Below are 19,992 nucleotides of genomic sequence, written 5' to 3' on the forward strand. Positions count from 1 at the left end.
AATGGAACCCTGAGGCAAAGGCCAGGTGAGCTCTCCCACTGAGCCCACCTGAGCCTAGAAAAGCATTGGCTTCAGTTGTAGATTCCCCTGAATCCACGTCTTCCTCCCAGCTCTCTCCCATGCTCTCAGTATGCCAGCCTCCACTTAGGCTCCCCCCTCCCCTTTACAGCGTCATCAGCACCTGCTCCGGCATTGAGATGCGTTCCCCGTTGATGAGGGTCAGCACTTTGTTGTCATCCATGACAGAGTTCATGCTCTCGATCCACAGTGTGTCCACGGGGCCGTCAAAAAGGATCCATTTCTCATCTGGCTTCTCATCTTAATGGCAGTCGGGTGATAAGGAAACCAAGAGACTGCCTTGTGTCCCTCACCATGCATTAAGGCATTTCCCAGGAACCTTTCACCCCCGTTGGTGATTCTTGTTCCCAGGGTCCCCACTCTCTGGGGAGCTGCTGACATCTCTGCTCACCCACCTGACCCACAGGATACCTGCACATGCAGCCCGCATGACACTAGATAAGATGCCATCTGTCCATTCATTGGTGCTGAGGTCATATTCTCCATACAGCTCCCCTAAGGACAGTGCCTTTGGGTTCAGAGGGAACTCCTGGAAAGGACACCACAAGAGAGTTCTGAGGTTCTGGCAGCCCAGACTCCCCCTACCTCTGCCCCTGCCCCTCTCTCTTGGGCTTCTGCACCAGCCCCTCCTTGCTCATCTCCCCCAGGCCTCCATGGATCCTGGTCTGGCCCCTCCCAGCGGGGGGGGGGGGATCGCATACTCTAACGATGTTGAAGTTGGGTTCGCCAGCACGGCACAGGGAAGTTAGGGAGGCCTGTAGAATCTTCCAGGAGGTGGTCTTGCTGCTGCCGGTGCCGCCCACAATCATGGTGGAGTGTCGGGAGTTCTTGGTTTCATATAACTGGAGAACCTTGGTGAGGGTAAATGGTGTGATCTGCAGACCCATCTCTCGGATCTCCTGCTCGATGGTGTCCTGTATCTGGGAGAAGCGGAAGAAAATGGATGAGTCCTCCAAGGGACTTTCACACTCCCTTCAGTGCCTGGGAAGACACATCCGAACCGGTACCACTGACACTCAGGTCCTTTGCATTCAAACGCATTAATTCACTGAGAACTGGCTAGTGCGGAGGTAAGATACCAGGACTAAAGATATAGCTCAGTGGTAGGCTGCTTGTCTAGAATATGCAAGGCCCTGGGTTTGATTCTCAGTATCAAAGAAGGAAGGAAGGAAGGAAGGAAGGAAGGAAGGAAGGAAGGAAGGAAGGAAGGAAGGAAGGAAGGAAGGAAGGAAGGAAGGAAGGAAGGAAGGCAGGCAGGCAAGCTGGGCACATTAGAACTGGGGTGTGAGCTCAGTGAGTAAGAGAATGTGTTGTTCAAGCATGGGGCCCTAAGTTTAGACTTATAGCACCCACATAAAAATCTGGGCATGGCTACACATGGACCTGAAACCCCGGTGCTATGGTTGGATGGAGTCAAGAGGATCATGGGGGCTTGCTGGTGACCAGCCATGCTCAAGGGTCAGTGAGAGACCCTGTCTCCAAGGAATAAAGCAGAGTGACAGATCAGGCCAGCCTGTGTCCTCTTATGACTGCTGTGTGTGTATACCCATGCACATACACTACACACACACACACACACACACACACACACACACACACACGGACAGCAAAAGACATCGGGCTCTAAATTCAGCCAGTCTGGTTTCCTAGCTTTCAGCTTTGTGATTTTGAGTAATTTTTTTTTCAGAAGCTCATAGGTACAATGTTCAGTGTAGATCTACATATTTTTTTAGCATTATTCAGCAAATATTTATTAAATCTCTATGGCATTGTGCTAAGTACTAGAGATACAGTTGGGAACAAAATAATTTACCATGCTGGAAGACCTCACTGTTCTGGGCTGGAGAGATGGCTCAGCGGTTGAGAGCACTGGCTGCTCCTCCCTCCAGAGGGCCCAGTTCCCAGCACCCACATGGCAGCTCACAACCATCTATAATTCCAGTTCTGGGGGATTCTGCATTTTCTTCTGGCCTTTGTGACAGGCATGTACTGGTGCACAGACATACATGCAAACAAAACACCCATGTGCATAAAGATAAATTAATTAATAAAAGAATCACACAAAGTACTTTTAGACTATAGAAAGTTGTAAGACACATGAAGTTTATCTATCTCCTTAACTAGATTATTCTAATGCTAACATCAATGTAACTTAGCTCATCAGGGAAGCAACATAAAATCTACACGCAGGAACCTTTTTGATTGCTTTATCTGTTTGTTTGATTGTTTGTTTTTGAAGATACAGTCTTAATCTATAGCCCAAGATAGATTATGTAGCTCAGGCTGACTTCAAAGTCATGGTGAGTCTCAGGCCTCAGCCTCCTGAGTACTGAGATTACAAGCTTAAACCCACCTTTGTTTGTTATATTTTTCCGTACATTGGTCATTTTATCATTATGCAATGTTCTCCTTTACTTTTTTTTGTTTGTTTTTTTATTTTGTTTTTCAAGACAGGGTTTCTCTGTGTAACAGCTCTGGCTATCCTGGAACTCACTCTGTAGATCAGGTTGGCCTTGAACTCACAGAGATCTGCCTGCTTCTGCCTCCTGAGTGCTGGGATTAAAGGCGTGTGCCACCACCGCCTGGCTTCTCCTTTACTTTTTAATATTGTTTCTTTCTAAAGCTTTGTTTGCTTTAGGGATAGCAAGATCACCAATGTAGAGGCTAAAGGCATTTGCTACGCCAGCATGGCGACCTGAGTTTTTGATCCCCAAAACTCATCTAAGTGTGGAAGGAGAGAACCAACTCCACAAAGTTGTCCTCTGGCCCCCACACATGTGCTGTGGCACGCCCATCACATACATCACACACACACACACACACACACACACACACACACATACACACAAAGATAATAAAATAAAAATGTAAAGTTTGCTTTGTCTGACACCAAGAGTTATCATTTAATCAGAATACTGAAGGTGAATAAGTCCCTTCAGAATGTTTGAGGCAGATACATGGTCTTTAGACGGTTAGAGTTCCTATATGTTCTATGTGTGTGCCGAAGAAATGGCTGTTCACTGGGCGATGTTGGCACACACTTTTAATCCCAGCACTCGGGAGGCAGAGCCAGGCAGACCTCTGTGAGTTCGAAGCCAGCCTGGTCTATAGAGTGAGATCCAGAACAGGCACCAAAACTACACAGAGAAACTCGGTCTCGAAAAACAAACAAAAAAAGAAACGACCGTTCTTTGATTCGTGAGTGAAATTTCTTTAGACATGAATCAATTCAAAGTTGTCCATTGTGTTGTTGAAATCTCCCATAACAGTGATTTGCAGTCAGCCAGATCTACTTAGGAAGAGGTTGAGACTGTCATGTGAGTGTCTATTTCTCCTTATAATTTAGCCAATTTAGCTTTAGTTCTTTTGAGTCTTCATTAAGTACATCCAAGTTAGATCTGTTTTATCTTCTGGTGAATCAAATGTTTTATTAACTATCAGAAAGTGGGGCTGGAGAGATGGCTCAGCGGTTAAGAGTACTGACTGCTCTTCCAAAGGTCCTGAGTTCAATTCCCAGCAACCACATGGTGGCTTACAACCATCCGTAATGAGATCTGGTGCCCTCTTGTGGCCTGCAGCCATATATGCAGGCAGAATACTATGTACATAATAAATAAATAAATCTTTAAAAAAAAAATTATCAGGAAATAACCCTCTATTTCCAGTAGAGCTTTTTGCCTTAAAAGCTAAGCTGTCTGTCATGGTTCCCTAGCTTTCTCCGGATGTAATTAGCAGGCAGATCTCTTTGGTTCTCAGCTCTTTAAGTTTCAGGTGTGTCTCCGATAAACACTACCAAGTATTAGCAGAAGGATGTGGACTTTTCTTCCAGACTGTCTTGTTTTCCCTAAGGGCTCTAACAGTTACGTGGCTTTTGCTCCTGTGTCTTCAAGATACTTATCACTGGCCGGGCGGTGGTGGCGCACGCCTTTAATCCTAGCACTCGGGAGGCAGAGCCAGGAGGATCTCTGTGAGTTCAAGGCCAGCCGGGGCTACAGAGTGAGTTCCAAGAAAGGCGCAAAGCTATACTGAGAAACCCTGTCTCGAAAAACAAAAAAAACAAAAACGAACAAAAAAAAATGCTTATCACTAACCTAACTCCAAACTCGCTAGTTAATTGTAAATGACTGTCACATCGGTCATCAATTTCTTTCTTGTAAGCAGTCCTCCTGAAGGCTTCAGAATTTTTTTTTTAATAGAGGGGTTCATTTTCTGTAGTGGCTGGATAGGCTTGGTTTGATCTGGATTGCCTGCTCCCTTGGTCCATCCCGTGACCGTCATCTTGCGCGCCCTGCTCAGCATCATCCCAAGCATCAGTTAAGCTTCCCTTGCACTAATCATGTTTCCTGCATCTGACTCCCCGCCAACCTTTCATAGTGTGCGCCTGAGCGTTAGCGGCGGCCACAGTCTGACAGCTTTTGGACACATTAGAGGGGCTTTGTGTTCGTTGGTTTCTGAATCAGCGGAACTGAAAATGCAGCTGAGTGAGCCTTCTACATGATAGGTTGGCTGGTATAGAATTTGATGTCAGAAATGTTTACCCCTGGAATTTTGAAGGCTGCTCCATTAGTAACATACTGAATATTATTGAGACGGCACAGAACAGCATGGCTTTTGTTGTTGCTGTTGTTTTTAGACTTTTGCCTCCTGCCTCCTTTTCTTTTCCTCTTTGGAAACTTGTGAAATAGTCTCCTTGTTCAGTGTTTTCCAGTTTCACAATGGTGGCCATCATAAGGATTGGCCTCGTGTATGTGAATTCTCCTTTAGCTGTGGGGACCCCACTCCCTCCATTTTCTCTGTTTCTGCTTTGGAGATCTTTGGAATGCTATCTTGCCCAGATTTTCCTTTGAGTCTTATCTCTTCACCCCTTTGTCTGATTTCTTTCTGCCATAGTCCTTCCTTAAGGGCATTTCATTAGAATTTCATTCTCTGATAATCCTGATAGTTGTTCATTTGTTTTAGTCTGGGAGGGTCTTGGCAGCCCGGCCTGACCTACATGCATACATACAAATAACCATCCTCTCTCAGCCTCCAGAGTTCCGGTGTCTACAGGTGTGGCCGCCACTCCTCAGCAGAGACAGCCAGTAATTGTTTTTGTTTCTGGTTTGCTCTCCCCCCTCCCCTGGGCTATCTGTTCTCTCCCATTGGCTCATTCCTGTTTATATGGGCTTCTTCTGTTAGAGAACTCAGGCCCCCAGGTAACCAAGTCCTAAGGAGATAGGGCTGCAAGCCAGACAAGGACACACCCAGCCCCCACTGTGTTTGCTGTGTGTTATGGGGGGTGGGGATCACTCTGACTATAATCACTTTTTCTGAGTCACACATTAACTAAGCCCCAATCTTCTATCCAGAGAGCGACTCCTGCCACGTGCCATGGGACCATGGGTCACATATTGACTAAGCCTGCTTCCTTGTGATGTAAGACCCACCCTTTTTTCATAGACTCATAAAAAGTAGACACTTGCTTCTTCTCTCAGGGCTGATACTTTGCTTCAGAACCCTTACCATCCGGTCTGTTCTGCGTTTAAAACAAATCTCTTGCCGGAGGAATTTGACTCAAATGTCCCCAGTCTCTCTCTTACCTCCCCCTCCCACTTCTAACGCCCAACAGCTTCATCCTAGAGCCTCCGCTCGGGTGTTCAGGGAGCTTTGGTTTTCTGCTCGTGTCTCTGTGTGTAATAATAATAATCATTACAGCCGGGCTAGCCTCAGATTCCTTATATAGCCAAGGCTGGCCTTGAATTCCTGATTCTCCCCCCTCTACTCCCAAGTTTGTTTATATGACTGTGGAAGATGAAAAGATGGCAGCTGATGTGAGTCAGGGGCTCCCAGACTGGGCAGAGCAGTCCTGTAGCTAACGCATGGGGGCCTTCTACCACGTTTTAGTCATTCCTCTTGGGTCGGAAGAATGCCCCAGAGAGAATTCGGGAATTCTTCCACTCTCCTGTCTGGATGCCACTGTTGTTTATGCTGGGAGATGAAAGGAAGCAGAAGGTCTGAGCATCCAATCTGCAAATGTTCCCTGAGTCAACGCGGGAACTCACTCCCCCTCATACCCGATGGATGTTCCCCAGGCCTGACTCACGGCCTTTCATCTCCTAGGCCTCCACCCAGAAGGGAGGCAGTCACCAGGGTCATTAAGACACCAGATCACAGAGATACGGCTGCTTTTTCTTTTCTTTTTTTCCCTGAGACAGTCTTGTTACACAGCTCTGGCTGACTTCAAACCTACAATGCAGACTAGGCTAAAGTCAAACTGCAGTGATCCTCCTGCCTCTACTTTCTGATGCTGGGACTGCAGGTGTGGACCCCCACATCTGGCTGCGATCTAACTAGTCAAACAGTCTGCCCCTAAAGGCCTCCTTACTCCACGGCCCTGCTGACTCGGAACTGATGCCACAGATGTCCAATGCAACCTCTGCCCTGCTTGCTCCTCTTCCAGACCTCTCAGAAGTGGCTAAGGGCCTCCTGTCAGCCATCTCCCTCCTCATCTTCCTTTGCCCTCTGGATGTGAGATGCACACCTGAGAGGTCAGTCTTCAGGGCCGGGCGGTGGTGGTGCACGCCTTTAATCCCAGCACTCGGGAGGCAGAGCCAGGTGGATCTCTGTGAGTTCAAGGCCAGTCTGGTCTACAGAGTGAGATCCAGGACAGGCTCCAAAGCTACACAGAGAAACCCTGTCTCGAAAAACAAAACCAAAAAAAAAAAAAAGTCAGTATTCAGCACAGTCGCCATACAATACAACTGACTTTCCTTAGCTAGATGTCCTCCGTCTCTCCACTGACGGTTTTATTTTTACATTTTAAATAAAGATTTATTTATTGTTTTGATGTGCATGCATGTGTCTACATGAGTTTATGTACCCCATATGTATGCAGAAGACTGTAAGAGGGCACAGGATCCTCTGGAACTTAGTTACAGACAGTTGTGAACCGCCATGTGGGTGCTGGGAACCGAAGCTGGGTCCTCTACAAGGATAGCCAGTGCCGTCTCTCCAGCCCTTAAATTGCACTTTTTTTGTTTGTTTGTTTGTTTTGTTTTTTGAGACAGGGTTTCTCTGTTTAGCTTTGCGCCTTTCCTGGAACTCACTTGGTAGTCCAGGCTGGCCTTGAACTCACAGAGATCCGCCTGCCTCTGCCTCCCGAGTGCTGGGATTAAAGGCGTGCACCACCATCACCCGGCAAAACAATGCACATTTTTTAAACACTGTGCAGATCTGGTCTGGCGCCCACTGTCTGCCTGCCATCGCCGCCAGAGAGTGCTGAGATGGCACCACGCACAAGCAAGCCTGGACGGTTCTGCAGATTCCACTTACTCCTTTTCCAGCGCACTCTGCACACACTCTCTTGTTCCTGGCTCACAGCTCCTCTCTCGGTTCCTTGAGAAAACACTAAGGACAGCTATCTGCAAAGTTTCCTCTTAGAGTTCCATTAGCTGCAGATTATAGGAATGGTGTGCACTGCCCTCTGGGCTTTGGTGACCATTTGCCTGGTATTCATTCTTCTGGACCTGAGCCGAGGCTTCACTCCTCCAGAAACCACTCCCCTTGGCTTCTGCCAGTCACCCGGGGGCACTGACAACCTACAAACCGCCCAGGACGTTAAGCTTGAGGTTTTAAGTTTCACAGTAAGATAACGGATAACCATAAACAGTGTGAGGCTGAGCTGGAGAAATCTCCCATCACCAGGGCTCAGACAGTTTCCTGTTGACTGGGGGTGTGTCCCTGCAGGCTTCCATAGCTCGGGATTTTCCGTCCACCTCCAGACGTGGGCTGCTGTGCTTCCTGTCCCTGCCACCTTAGAGTGACAAGATTTTCATGGGAAAAAACAAACAAACCAGTGTTGGAAGCTGCTTGCCTCTCAAAGTCTCTTCATTCACTGTCCCCGCACCAAGGCTCCTGGAATTCCCGCCGTTTTAGCAATGCACTAAAAAGGATGGTGTTGTTGTTGTTTGTTTTTTAATGTTTTAATCCAGCATTTTAGCAGTTTCAACTGAAAAGAGCTCAGAGCACGTGGACTGACAGAACACAGAAAGGAAAGTTCTTGTAGTTTTTACACGGCCTCTACTCCTCTGCTCTCCCATACCACCGGGCTCCCAGGGACTCTCCTCAAAGTTCCCACCGTGAGGACGGGAGAAGTGGGAGAGGACTAATGGATATTATAGCCAATAGAGCTGAGGCTTCAGTGAATTCAAGGATCTGCTGAGCAGAAGTAACTGGAGTCTGATGTGGTGACCCACGGGGAGACAGAGGGAGGCCAGTCTCCGAGAATATAGGTCAGCCTGGTCTAGATATGGAGTATCAGGTCAGCCAGGGCCACACAGTAGCACCCTGTCTCTAAATAAATAAAGTAATGTGAGCAGGATGTGAGTCAGAGAGGAAGCTCTTTATGTGGGTCCAAGGAGGAGCCACCTGTCATTCAGTCACACCTAGTGGATGACATCACACTTCCTACTCCCAGATGCACAGTCACACCTGAGGTCAAGGAGCTTATTAAAGAATAAACACTGGGCCAGGGAGGCGGTTCAGTGTGCTCCAAACCTGACGATCTGAGTCTCGTCCCGGGACCCACCTGGCGGAAGAAGAGAACCTGACTCCTGTAAGTTGTCCTCTGTCACACACACACACACACACACACACACACACACACACACACACACACTCCAGCGAATACCTTGCCGTAGTCTATGACAGGCAGCTCGATGTTGGGGAAAAGGTCCTGCACAATGGCATTGAACAATGGAACGTCCACAGATGTGAGCTTGGCGATGTTCATGTCCCTCATGGAGAGCAGCAGAACCTGTATGGGGAAAGGGGAGACCTAAGAACAATGGCTATGCCAGAGCGGGTCCTCAGAAACACAATGGGGGCAAAGCATGAGGCGGCGGCGGGTCAGGTCGGGTGGGCGGGTGTGGGTGGAATATCTCTATCTGGAGAAGGAAGAGAAAGAGCCTGGAAAACTGTCGTGAAGACACCATCAGACCAGTGCCAATGGAGACAGAGGTGCCGGGGCCACGTGTCTGGCCTACCTCCTCATCAGACAGATCCGGTTGCAGGCGGCGCTTCTTGCCAGCGTAGCGTAGAAGGGAGGTGAGGGCACGCAGGCCAAAGTCGTAATGGTCCTGTCTGGAGAGCTGCTGCACGGCCAGGGAGTACAGTGTGTACACCTTCTTGGCCAGGATCTGGGGACCGTGCAAAGAAGACAAAGCTCAGCTCCCACGAGTCCCCTTTTTATTTGGGAACAGTTACAGACATAAGGATCTAGGTCAGGGACTTGAATCATCTAGAAGGTGCTCTGGACCATGCTAGGAGAGCTGTGGATTGCGCTATTATCGGTCAGTGGTGTCGTGGAAGGGAGACCCCGCCCCCTCTGGACTCCTCTGGCTTCACAACCTGCTGACAGAACTCTAAGTTCCTGTTAGGATAAACGGATCGTGAGTCCTTCCGGGGCTCCTCTGTCCAGGGAATAATTATGCAAAGGAAATAAAATAATTGGAAGGAAGAGATCGCAGAATACCTTGCAGTTGCCAAAGCCCTCCCCAAAGAGAATGATTTCTGCAATAAGCGTAGAATCCGGCACCACCATGGCGATCGGGCGGAACATGGACTTGAGGTTTTCTGGAAGCTCCGTGCGGCCAGCATAGCCTGGGGACAAAGTCCTTTGTTTTGAACCACGTTTCCCTGTCCTCACTTGATCTCCCAAACATCCCACTCTACCCAGCCTTTACTCTATCCTAACATTCTCCCTGGCTCCAGCTCCAAGCCAGAATCCCGCCTCATCTCTGCCTTGGCTCTCCCTCCTCCCATCTTCTTTCCTCGTAAGTGCTCCTTACTGTCCACGTGGTCCTGTTTCCTTCCAACCGAAACCACAGAGCTGCTTAGTTCTATATGGAGCCCACACCAGCCCTACAGAGCTCACGGCTGCGGCTCCGATCTGAGGCTTTCAGGAGCACGCTCTCTCTTATACCCTTCCCCCAGAGCTGTTCCCTTAATGAGGCGAGGGAACTCTATACATTAGGGAGTCTTCCATTTTCCAAACGGGATGGAAGGCAGAGTACGGAGCTAGCCCACTGGGAAAACTAGGGCTCCACTGAGACACATAATGGTTCTGGAGCCCTTCAGGGGGAACAGGAAGAGAAAATACTTTCTCTTCTCCTTGTAGTTCCTGCTTCTCTTCCGTTGCTGGAATTTGGATCTGAAATGTCCCCTAAGGGCTTTGTTCCTGACACAACAGATTCAGAGGAGGAGCCTTCTAGAATCGATTAGACCAGATCACAGGGTCCTGACCTCATCAATGGGCTGTTCCTCACAGATTTACGTCTATTAATGGAAGCTTTAGAAGGTGTGGTCCACATGAAAGAAGTAAAGAGTATACCTATGAACCAAAGAATCTTCCTCTCCTCTCTCTCCCTGCCTCCCCCTCCCTCTCTTCTCCCTGGTCACCATGAAATGAGCAGTCCTCTCCCACCATATACCTCCTTCATGACATCCTGCCTCACCCTACCAAAGGCTCAGAAATGAAGGTCCACGGGCAGAGATCGTGAAACCAAAACCAACCTTTCGGCCTTAAGCTAAATCGTCCTCGGGGATTTTGTCACAGCCGTGGAAAGCTGACTAAGGCAGGTCTCTTTAGTCAAGTAGCTCTTAGCTGACTAAGCACTTTGACACAGAGGGAGGGAGAGGGAAGGACACAACACTTATCCCAGACACCCAGTCCTCACCCCCTGCACCCCCATGCCATCAGTTCCTGCCGCCTACCAGGATTCATGGTGATGAAGATCCCACAAGACCACACCAGATTTATTTCAAAGCCCTCAAAATGGAAACGGGTGAGGTTGGCAGTCAAGGCAGATAGGATGGACAGGATCTGCTGGGCCACCACGGACAACACCTCAATATTGATGCGGTTAAATTCATCAAAGCAGCCCCAGGCTCCAGTCTGTGGAGGGAGAGAGAGGCAGGGTCACTGAAGCAGGAGAGATGTCCTGAGGGGCTAGACCACAGATGAACACAAAGAGAGGTGTCCTGAGATCCTAGACCACAGATGAACACAAAGAGAGGTGCCCTGAGGGGCTAGAACACAGATGAACACAAAGAGAGGTGCTCTGAGGGGCTTGACCACAGATTAACATAAAGATTAACACACTCTTCCTGAAAATGCTTTGGTAGGAAAGGTGGCCTCCGAAATAGGGGTCCAGGGGGACCAGAGTAATAGTGCCTTAGCTTCTGGCCGGAGCTCTGCATCAGACAGCAGCCGAAGGTGTGGTTGGGACCTGTGTGCACTGAGCAGCTCCTGGGTGCCGGGGTTTCTGTACATACTCAAACATGCACTGTGAAAAACTCAGGGAGCGGAAGGAGTTTCACTTCTTTACTATGATTGTAAGAATTACCCCAGGCAAGCTGCCAAGGTATAAACCAGATTTGAGTTTCGGTTGATTTTCAGGTACTAAAAGACGTGCAAAGGACCTTTAGGATGGGGAGGCAGGGTACCGACCTGGGCTAGTCCTGAGTACATTCTGCCCATGGACTTATAGTCCAGGCCCTCGGAGCAGTTGACCACAATGACGTATATCCCCAGCGCTTTGCCCAAGTCCTTGACCGTTTCCGTCTTCCCAGTGCCTGCTGGGCCTTTGGGTGAGCCTCCTCGGTGAAGGTGCAGGGCCGTGGTCAGCGTCATGTAACATCTGAGAATGTGGGACACGGCTCGGTCAGACCCCTGGAAGACTGCTGTCTCTGCGGTCCCTCCCCCGAACCTCAGTTTGTCCCCACGGCAGACCTGTCTGTCAGGGGGGTGATGACCAGCCGGCCAGAGTTCCCCAGGTACTCATAACCGTACTGGAACTGTGTGTTGGTCTGGCGGATTACACAGTCGTCGACATCCTGGGAAAACAGGACAGGAGGAGACAGGGATGGGTTTGGGGGGAAGAGCAGAGACAGAAGCGGCTCCCTGTAGGGCTCAGAGAGGTCAGGGGGGCTGCAGGGAGATTAGGGGTTCTGTTTTGGAGTTAAAAGAGGGATGGTCTAGGGCCAAGACAGAAAACGGGTTCCTGACTGCATGTCCCCCCACCCAGTCCATGGAAACAGCTGCCTGGGCTCGGAGTCACTGCCAAGTGGCACCGTTAGGACGAGTGCCTGGAATGGCTATTTGCCACTCCTGAACTGGGGGCGAGATGAGAGGAAACTTGTCAGGAAGAAGCTGTGAAAGAATAGAGGGCTGGGTTAGAGTACAGCACACAGCCGGGCGGCGGTGGCGCACACCTTTAATCCCAGCACTTGGGAGGCAGAGCCAGGCAGATCTCTGTGAGTTCGAGGCCAGCCTGGGCTACAGAGCGAGATCCAGGACAGGCACCTAAAGCTACACAGAGAAACTCGGTCTCGGTCTCGAAAAACCAAAGGATACAAAAAAAAAAAAAGACTATGGCACACAGCCATGAGTGAAAAGCATCATGGGTCAGTTGGGGATGAGAGAGCGGCGCGTCAGCCCGTCTGACACCTTCTCCCAGTAGAAGCGAAGCTGGCTCAGCCAGTCAAACGCATTGACGTCCATGAGGCCGCTCTTATACAGCTTCTCCAGCACGTCCCGAGCGTGGATTTCTATGGTCACCAGAGCCACGATTTTAAGCCTCATGATCTTGGTCAAGTTCCCCCTGATGGCTTCCGAATACTTATTTAGTATTGACACCTGTGGAATGGGCGACAGGCAAGAACAGACGGAGCAGTGTAGCCAAAGCTGAATGACACCACATCCTGACCTGACGTCACCTCCGACTCCGCGCCAATCCCTACAGTTCCTATGCCCAGCATCTTCCCAGGAGAGCCCGCCTCTGCGCACACTGTACGGTCCCCAGCGTTTCTGTCCCAGAGCACCCTTGTTCTGGCTCGTTCCGACCAGCTCCTGTCCAGCTTCGGCTCTAGTCACTACCTACACCCCAGTTCCAACTCCAGGTCTGTCCCACACTTGAAGAGCTCCCCACCTGCTTCTTCTTCATGACCTTGAGAATTTTCTTGTCTGAGCGCTCCTTAGCGGTCATCAGGCACTTGGTGACATCAGCTGTCCACTGGATCTGACTAGCTGCGATCACCATCTGAGGTGGGTACAGAAGATGATTCCCAGGCCCTGCCTTTAGCACCTACACAGCCCCTTCTTGAGTTCCATCCAGAACCCAGCGTTACTATGCCCAGTCTGCCCTGAAGGACGGCACATGCGCCTTGGGTCGGGAGCCCCAGTTCCATTACATAGAGTGCGAGAGCCAAGCCTGGACGGAGGAGCAGGAAGCCCTGGAGTCTGTCTTTCCACGTGCTGCTCTGTTGGCTCCACCGTCCCCCACTGGTGTGGCCCCAGCTCACCTGGCCAGCCCAGTCCTTGACCCATTTGTCCCTCTTGTTAAGAAACTTCTTGAGGGCCAATCGGCAGTTCCGAAGCAAATCCCTCAGGGTCGTCCTCATGGCCCGTTCCACATCGCCAAGCCAGGCCTAGGGAGAAGGAAGTAACTAACACAGGGGCTCTGTCCAAGGGCCGGTGGCTGAGGTTCCCCAAGAGAAGGCGCAGGGGAAATAAGACTGCGGGGGGGGGGGGGGGGGGGGTTGGCAATATCGGGCACAGGTCTCCAAAGGACGTGGAGGCAGGAGGCTGAGGGTTGGAGCATTGGATGTTTAAGGAGGGGTGAAAATGTCAAGTCCATGCCTGACTAAAGAAACAGCAACCACAAAGCAAGCTCGTCTCCCTTCGTGGAAATGGACTCTCCTCATGGAGCCGAACTTACTCTCTTTCTTTGATTTTTTGAGACAGGGGTTTCTCTGGGTAGCCCTGGCTGTCCTTAACTGGCTCTGTAGCCCAGGCTGGCCTCAAACTCAGCGATCCGCCCGCCTCTGCCTCCCGAGCGCTGGGATTAAAGCTGTGGTCAAGCAAACTTTCTAACCGAAAGACAGTTTGCTTCTAAGACCTCTGCCACCACTCACCTCCACAGGCCCTTCCAGAAGTACTGGGTGGAGGAAATCGATGTACTCGCCATCACCTGAAAACATTCCCACGGCTTCCCATTTGCTGCTGGAGCCCCCAACCTGGAGAAGAGAGAAGTCATCCGTCTCCGGGCCTCAGTCTTGGCAAACTTCTAGAGCGGTGGTTCTCAGCCTTCCTGAGGCTGCGATCCTTTAATACAGCTCCTCACGTTGTGGTGACCCCCACCATAAAACTGTTTCTGTTGCTACTTCATACCGTAATTTTGATACTGTTATGAATCATAATTTTGCTACTGTTATGAATTGTAATGTAAGTACCTGATATTCAACCCCCAAGGGGGTTGAGACCCACAGGTTGAGAACGACTGTTCTACAAGTATTTGCGCCCTTTAAAGGTAATTCCTTCTCTTTACTCCTCTCAATATTACCAGTTCTGGAAAGTTCTATGTGAGGATCTACAATCATTAAGTAATGCCATCCTCCTGCTAGGAGAGTGTGGTCCCTTCCAAAGCCTGGAATACCTTGACCTCGCTGTTCCTTCCCAGCCCTCACTCCCATCGTGGCCACCTCTGCCGACCTTTTGGATTCTCAGCAGCTTGATGTTGTCAAAGCATTTTTTGAGGTGTGGCTGCACAGCCTCGGGGTTCCGGGACTGGCCCAGAATCTCCAGCAGGTCATCATTGGACAGGAAGTAGAAGCGAGGAAACGCGTGGCGCTTGGTCTCTAAGTACATGTCCAGAGACTTCTGGATGTCTTCCAGGATCGAGTTCATTTCTATCAGTGTTTCCAGGAGGTCTGAGGAGAAGGTGATGAGTAACATTTGACGGCCTCCCCCCTGCTGCCCTGAGGAGATCTGGAGTGCCCAGCTCTGCTGACAGCTCTTGAGTCTGAGGTACAGATTGCCATAAGGGCTTTTGGAGACAGAGAGATCCCCAATCCCTATGCATACTTATCCCACTCTCTTCATGACTACATATGGAGAGCTCACACATTATTAACTAGGCGTCCTATGAGGTGACTCCATTTCTCACCAGTCTTTAGAACAATCCTTTTACACCTAAGAACTTGGAGCTTCACTGTTCAGCTCAAGAGTTTCTGAAAATTAAAAATGACTCAGCAGTTGACACAATCCAGCAAGCCCAGTCGTTAAAGACATCGCAGGCCCACAACGAAAGCAATCGTGACACAGAGCAGAGGCCACTCAACTAGGAGGCCAAGGCCACCACGGTGACGGTCTTTACCTCACTAGCACTTTCATTAACATCATTGAATTTTGATCTCTTTGCCTGTGAAATAGCAGTAAGAGCCAACACAAACCCAGGGCTAGTCAAGAGACTCCCAAAACATGCAGCCTACTGCTGTTGTCCTGGGTTATCTTCCAGAGGTGGAAGGTGAGTTACTGAAAACACTGTGTACTTCAGAAACAGGGCACAGAAACCCCTGAGCTGGAACTGACCTAAATAACCCCTGAGGACTGGCTTTCATAGTTGCAGAAGGCACCATGCAAGCTTCCAAAGGAGGAAGGTAACCAATAGTCCTACCCAGCTATGACACCTATGAACCACATCAAGACCAGCATGGCGTGACAGCCCCAAGAGTACAGTTGGGGCACCATACCTTGGCGGTAACCAACAGCTCTCTAATTAGACTTACGACCCACTCAATAAAAGAGAAACCGTGCCTGGTTCTGGAAACCTAGCTAACTAGTACTTGTTGTCAATGAAGTTTTGGTTATTGGAGGACAGTCTACAACCGCTAATTTACTAAAACCACCATAATCCCTAACAACAATCTACAAACATTTGTCCTTATAACCTCACCCCTCATCAAGGAAACTTCTCTTTGCAACAGATGGAGACCATTACAGAAAACAACAATCAGTTAGAATGCAGAGTTGTGGAGCCCAGTCCCAGGGGATGCATCTACAAAACACTCTCCCATCTAGGGCTTAGGGAACGTTGCAGAAGAGGGGGTGGAAAGACTGTAAGAGGATCAGGGAGTGTGCTGTGAGATTGTGTGTCCTAGTACCAGCACAAGCTACACTCGGAAAGTCTCATCAACATGACTGCCCAAATGTGATCTGAAAAAAGGCTGATACCAATGAACACACCAAACTGGTTGGAGAAAAGCCTTTGAGGCTTCAACCCTACATAAAGAACTATAGGCAACTGAGGAAAACTGGGAGAGGGAGAGGTGGCCTTTCCCAGGGAGGAGGCCTCTCCCAGGGAGGAGCACAATCAGTTGTCCAGAGCCAAATGGTCAGCCCTGAAAACGTACATACAAGTAACATGGTATGGATGGAACAGGTTATGATGAGGAACATATATGTGTATATACATATACACATGCTATAAGAATTAGTGAACAAAGAGGCCATAAATATGAGGGAGAGCAGGAGGAGTGCGGGGGGGGGGGGGGGGGGGGGGGGGGGCTTGGAGGGAGAAAAAGGAAAGGAGAAATGTCCCAACTAAATTACAATGTCAAGAATAAAAAGATAAAATAAATAAGGTAAAGTGATAGAGGAAGACATCCAAAGTCAACCGCTGGACTCCTGCCCTCTGGCACACACATGCACACACCCACATGTATACACAAAACCCACAATACTACACAAATCCACATACCCATACACTCACAGAAAGTTCAGGGTCCAAACTCAAGATTGTGTTCTTGAAGTAAACACATCTCTTTGACTATCTTAAAAAGAAAAGAAAAAAGTTCTACCACAAAAGCCAACTTGAGATTTTCAACAAGATGTGTTCATGTCTGTAAACTCCCAGAAATCTTAGCTTCCTCCCAGTCCACCTCCCTACCTCTTAGAATTTTCCCCATGTCTTCCCACGTTCTGTCCTTTGAAAGAAAGCACCAATGATTGTGAGTGTGAACCTTCAAGCAGATAGAGTATCTGCAGGCTATTGGCATCTTTGGATGACCCCAGGTGACCCCTGGAGGTCACAGAAAGACTTGGAAACCATGGTCCAGATGCTTGTTGCATATATCCAACAATGGGATCATAGTTTGTGTGGCTTTGTGAGTTAGTCCATTTACTTAGCTCACTTGAGTGCAAGCAGTCGCTGCGACTCAGCTTGAGAAGAGAGAGCAGTTTTCAGCGAGGGCTGCTGGGACCAGTGCTGGTAACCCAGCACCCCCTGCGGCACTGAGAGAGTCCCTGCTCCTTCACAGTCCTTCCCAAAACTCCCACGACAGATGAAGAAACTGCAGTGTGCCGGGAGCAAGCTGCCAAGTGCACGGGACCAATAAAGCCGGTGTTGGGTTTTGAACCCAAAGCTAATTCTGTAGCCCATGCTCCGAAGCAGTATATGATATTCCACTTAAGCATTAGTTTATCTTGATTTACTGCAAAAATGACAATAATTAGTAATAACATTGATGACTAATATTAGCAAATGTTTCCAGGTAGTGGTGATATCACTACTCACAGTAGCAATGGTGTAAACATAGCTGCTAATGATAGTGACGACGGAATCGTTTTCAGTGATGAAGCATGTGGCCGTGACCTCACAAGGGCACAGACCCAGGGACAGCTGTCGGAGCCTTTGCCCATGGAGCTCTCACCTGGGTAGTGGGTGCTCCGGAGGGCATTGCTGTCCTTGCTCATCCGGTCCATGATGGCTTTCCAGTTGTTATTGACCTGGTCAAACAGGGCCGACTCATTGGGCAGCTGCTTTCGGATGTCTTCTCCGATGAAGATATTCTGAGGGACACCGCAGTGGGATGAGAGACTGTTTCTCACACACCCTCCACACTCCGCCCCCCGTTCCCAGACCACTGCATAGACTAGCTGGACTATTAGAAACCCTGGCAAGAGGCCCAAGCTCCAGAAGCCACGTTGGGATCGGGAATTCAAGACAGAGCCCAAGAGGAAAATGGAAATCTGTAAGAATGGAGGCTTGCCTGGGTGGGAATGTGAGAGACACAGACAAGAGTCCGAAGGCCGAGTCTCAGAAGGTGGGGGAAGGACACTCCCACCAGACCGGTTTCTAGGCTCCCACACACAGAGGAGCTGACACAGGGTGGGGAGAGCCCAGGCCCTGTGGGTTCTGACCTCCAGGTACATCCACTGGCGCTGCACCGTGAGCACCATCTCGATCACTTCCAGGATGAGGGAAAGGCAGCGCTCCCAGTGGTCCACGTCCTTCTCGAAGGCCTTCACGAATCGCGAGGCCTTCATGGTTGACAGGGCCACCTGGTTATCCTCCAGTGCCTGGAATACTTCTTCGGTACCCCTGGGGCACAAAGGCTACAAGTCATTTTCCACACCCATCTGTCAGTACCTTAGCCTCACTCTGCAGCTCAGGCCACACGAGCCAACCTCATCTGGAGCCCCTCTACCTGAGCCGGTGATGGCCCTTGTCCTTGTAGGGTACTATGTCGAGCTGAATCACGTCCCAGGTTTTGGCAATGTTCTGTAATCCCTGTGAAGAGAAATTGGAGGACGGAGTAACCATGTATCTAGTGCACAAAGGTGAGAGGAGCCCAGCAGGGGCCCTCAACTGTGGCAGGGTTGGAAGTTGGCACCCAGGAGGCTGGGGAGGTATGGGTGGCGTCATACCACTTCTATGGCCAGCTCTTTGGTTGCAGAGGCAGAGATCTCCCCTATTTTCTCCACATGCTGATCCATGCCAAGCTGCACAATCTGTTCCAAGGTGAAGCTTTCCGATTCCTGATCAAACTCCCGCTGGATTTCGTCTTTGACCTGGTCCCAGTGCCTGCAGCCCAGAACAGGAAGTCTGAGCTGGAGGCCAGCTGGAGGGCCTACTAGCAAGTGTCAATCAATCCCTGGGGTTGTTAATGTGACTCAGTCAAGATCTTGCTTAGCCTGTGTGAGCCTCAGCATTCCACACCCAAGTACTGCTAAAAAGAAAGAAAAAAAAAAATGTTCCTCTTTCTTCCTCCCATTGGAACTTTATAATTCTGGCTATTTGTTAATTCATGATTCGACAGATCTTGCTAAATAGGCTCTCAGGTGCAATCTTAGACACCATGGGGAATACAGAGATTGATGTGTTAGTTCTCCAGGAGTTAATTCTCTGGAGAAGGAGTGAAGGCAGGTGTGCGCACGAACACTCACTGCCTCAGGGCAGGTCTGTGACGGGTCGCGTGCTGGGCTAGGTGCTTCGCGTGCACCTCTGTAACTCTTCCAACCGCTCCACACGGGAAGTGCCATTATCCCATTTACAGATGAGGAAACTTGAGATTAGAGAGCTTAACAACGCATCAATTGAGGGGTTAGGTTAGACTCACCCACATAACACTCAGGTAAAACATTGCCCAAAAGACTGTCCTGGAGGTTCGAAAACACCAAAGGTTTCCTACTAAATGTACACTGACCTAAAGATGACTGACCAACCATTTATTCTGCCCCGAACGCTCACTGTAATCCCTCCATCTGATATAGTCTTGGTCCACTAAAGGATTGAACTTGGGAAACTTTGTTGTCAGAAGATGAATAACAAATGTGCTTGTGATTTTGAAACAGGCCACGCTTTCTTTTTTTTTTTTTTTTTTTTTTTGGTTTTTCGAGACAGGGTTTCTCTGTGTAGCTTTGCACCTTTCCTGGAACTCACTTGGTAGCCCAGGCAAGGCTCTGTGCCTTGAACTCACAGAGATCCGCCTGGCTCTGCCTCCCGAGTGCTGGGATTAAAGGCGTGTGCCACCAATGCCCGGCAGGCCACGCTTTCTTAAACTAGGCTCAAAGGCAAAACATTTTGGCTACAACAAAATAAAACTTTTTTTGGATTAAGAAGAAATAAGTCTTAGCTGGGCAGTGGTGGTGCACGCCTTTAATCTCAGCACTCAGGAGGCAGAGCCAGGCAGATCTCTGTGAGTTCAAGGCCAGCCTGGTCTACAGAGTGAGTTCCAGGACAGGCACCAAAGCTACACAGAGAAACCCTGTCTCAAAAAATTAAAAAAAAAAAAATGAAATAAGTCTTGGTTATA

The 19,992-nt window shown here is 49.5% G+C and overlaps 1 protein-coding gene across 2 annotated transcripts in view; it reads right to left on the reverse strand.

The window, feature by feature from the left end:
• Nucleotides 1-19,992, reverse strand: part of Dnah2 (dynein axonemal heavy chain 2) — a 116,344-nt gene that overhangs the window by 40,746 nt on the left and 55,606 nt on the right. For both annotated transcript variants that reach the window (XM_042282265.2, XM_015992328.3), the window contains exons 27-44: nucleotides 18,605-18,761; nucleotides 18,385-18,467; nucleotides 18,098-18,278; nucleotides 17,608-17,746; nucleotides 14,609-14,826; nucleotides 14,032-14,133; nucleotides 13,420-13,545; nucleotides 13,047-13,157; nucleotides 12,566-12,754; nucleotides 11,849-11,952; nucleotides 11,567-11,756; nucleotides 10,831-11,011; nucleotides 9,590-9,717; nucleotides 9,102-9,254; nucleotides 8,747-8,872; nucleotides 780-998; nucleotides 490-607; nucleotides 182-318 (exon numbers count right to left, since the gene is read on the reverse strand). In XM_042282265.2, coding sequence (XP_042138199.1) covers nucleotides 182-318; nucleotides 490-607; nucleotides 780-998; nucleotides 8,747-8,872; nucleotides 9,102-9,254; nucleotides 9,590-9,717; nucleotides 10,831-11,011; nucleotides 11,567-11,756; nucleotides 11,849-11,952; nucleotides 12,566-12,754; nucleotides 13,047-13,157; nucleotides 13,420-13,545; nucleotides 14,032-14,133; nucleotides 14,609-14,826; nucleotides 17,608-17,746; nucleotides 18,098-18,278; nucleotides 18,385-18,467; nucleotides 18,605-18,761 — 2,662 coding nt within the window. The remainder of the gene's footprint in view (nucleotides 1-181; nucleotides 319-489; nucleotides 608-779; nucleotides 999-8,746; nucleotides 8,873-9,101; nucleotides 9,255-9,589; nucleotides 9,718-10,830; nucleotides 11,012-11,566; nucleotides 11,757-11,848; nucleotides 11,953-12,565; nucleotides 12,755-13,046; nucleotides 13,158-13,419; nucleotides 13,546-14,031; nucleotides 14,134-14,608; nucleotides 14,827-17,607; nucleotides 17,747-18,097; nucleotides 18,279-18,384; nucleotides 18,468-18,604; nucleotides 18,762-19,992) is intronic.

This window comes from Peromyscus maniculatus, chromosome 8 (genome assembly GCF_049852395.1).
Source record: "Peromyscus maniculatus bairdii isolate BWxNUB_F1_BW_parent chromosome 8, HU_Pman_BW_mat_3.1, whole genome shotgun sequence".
In the NCBI taxonomy this organism is placed as follows: Eukaryota; Metazoa; Chordata; class Mammalia; order Rodentia; family Cricetidae; genus Peromyscus; species Peromyscus maniculatus.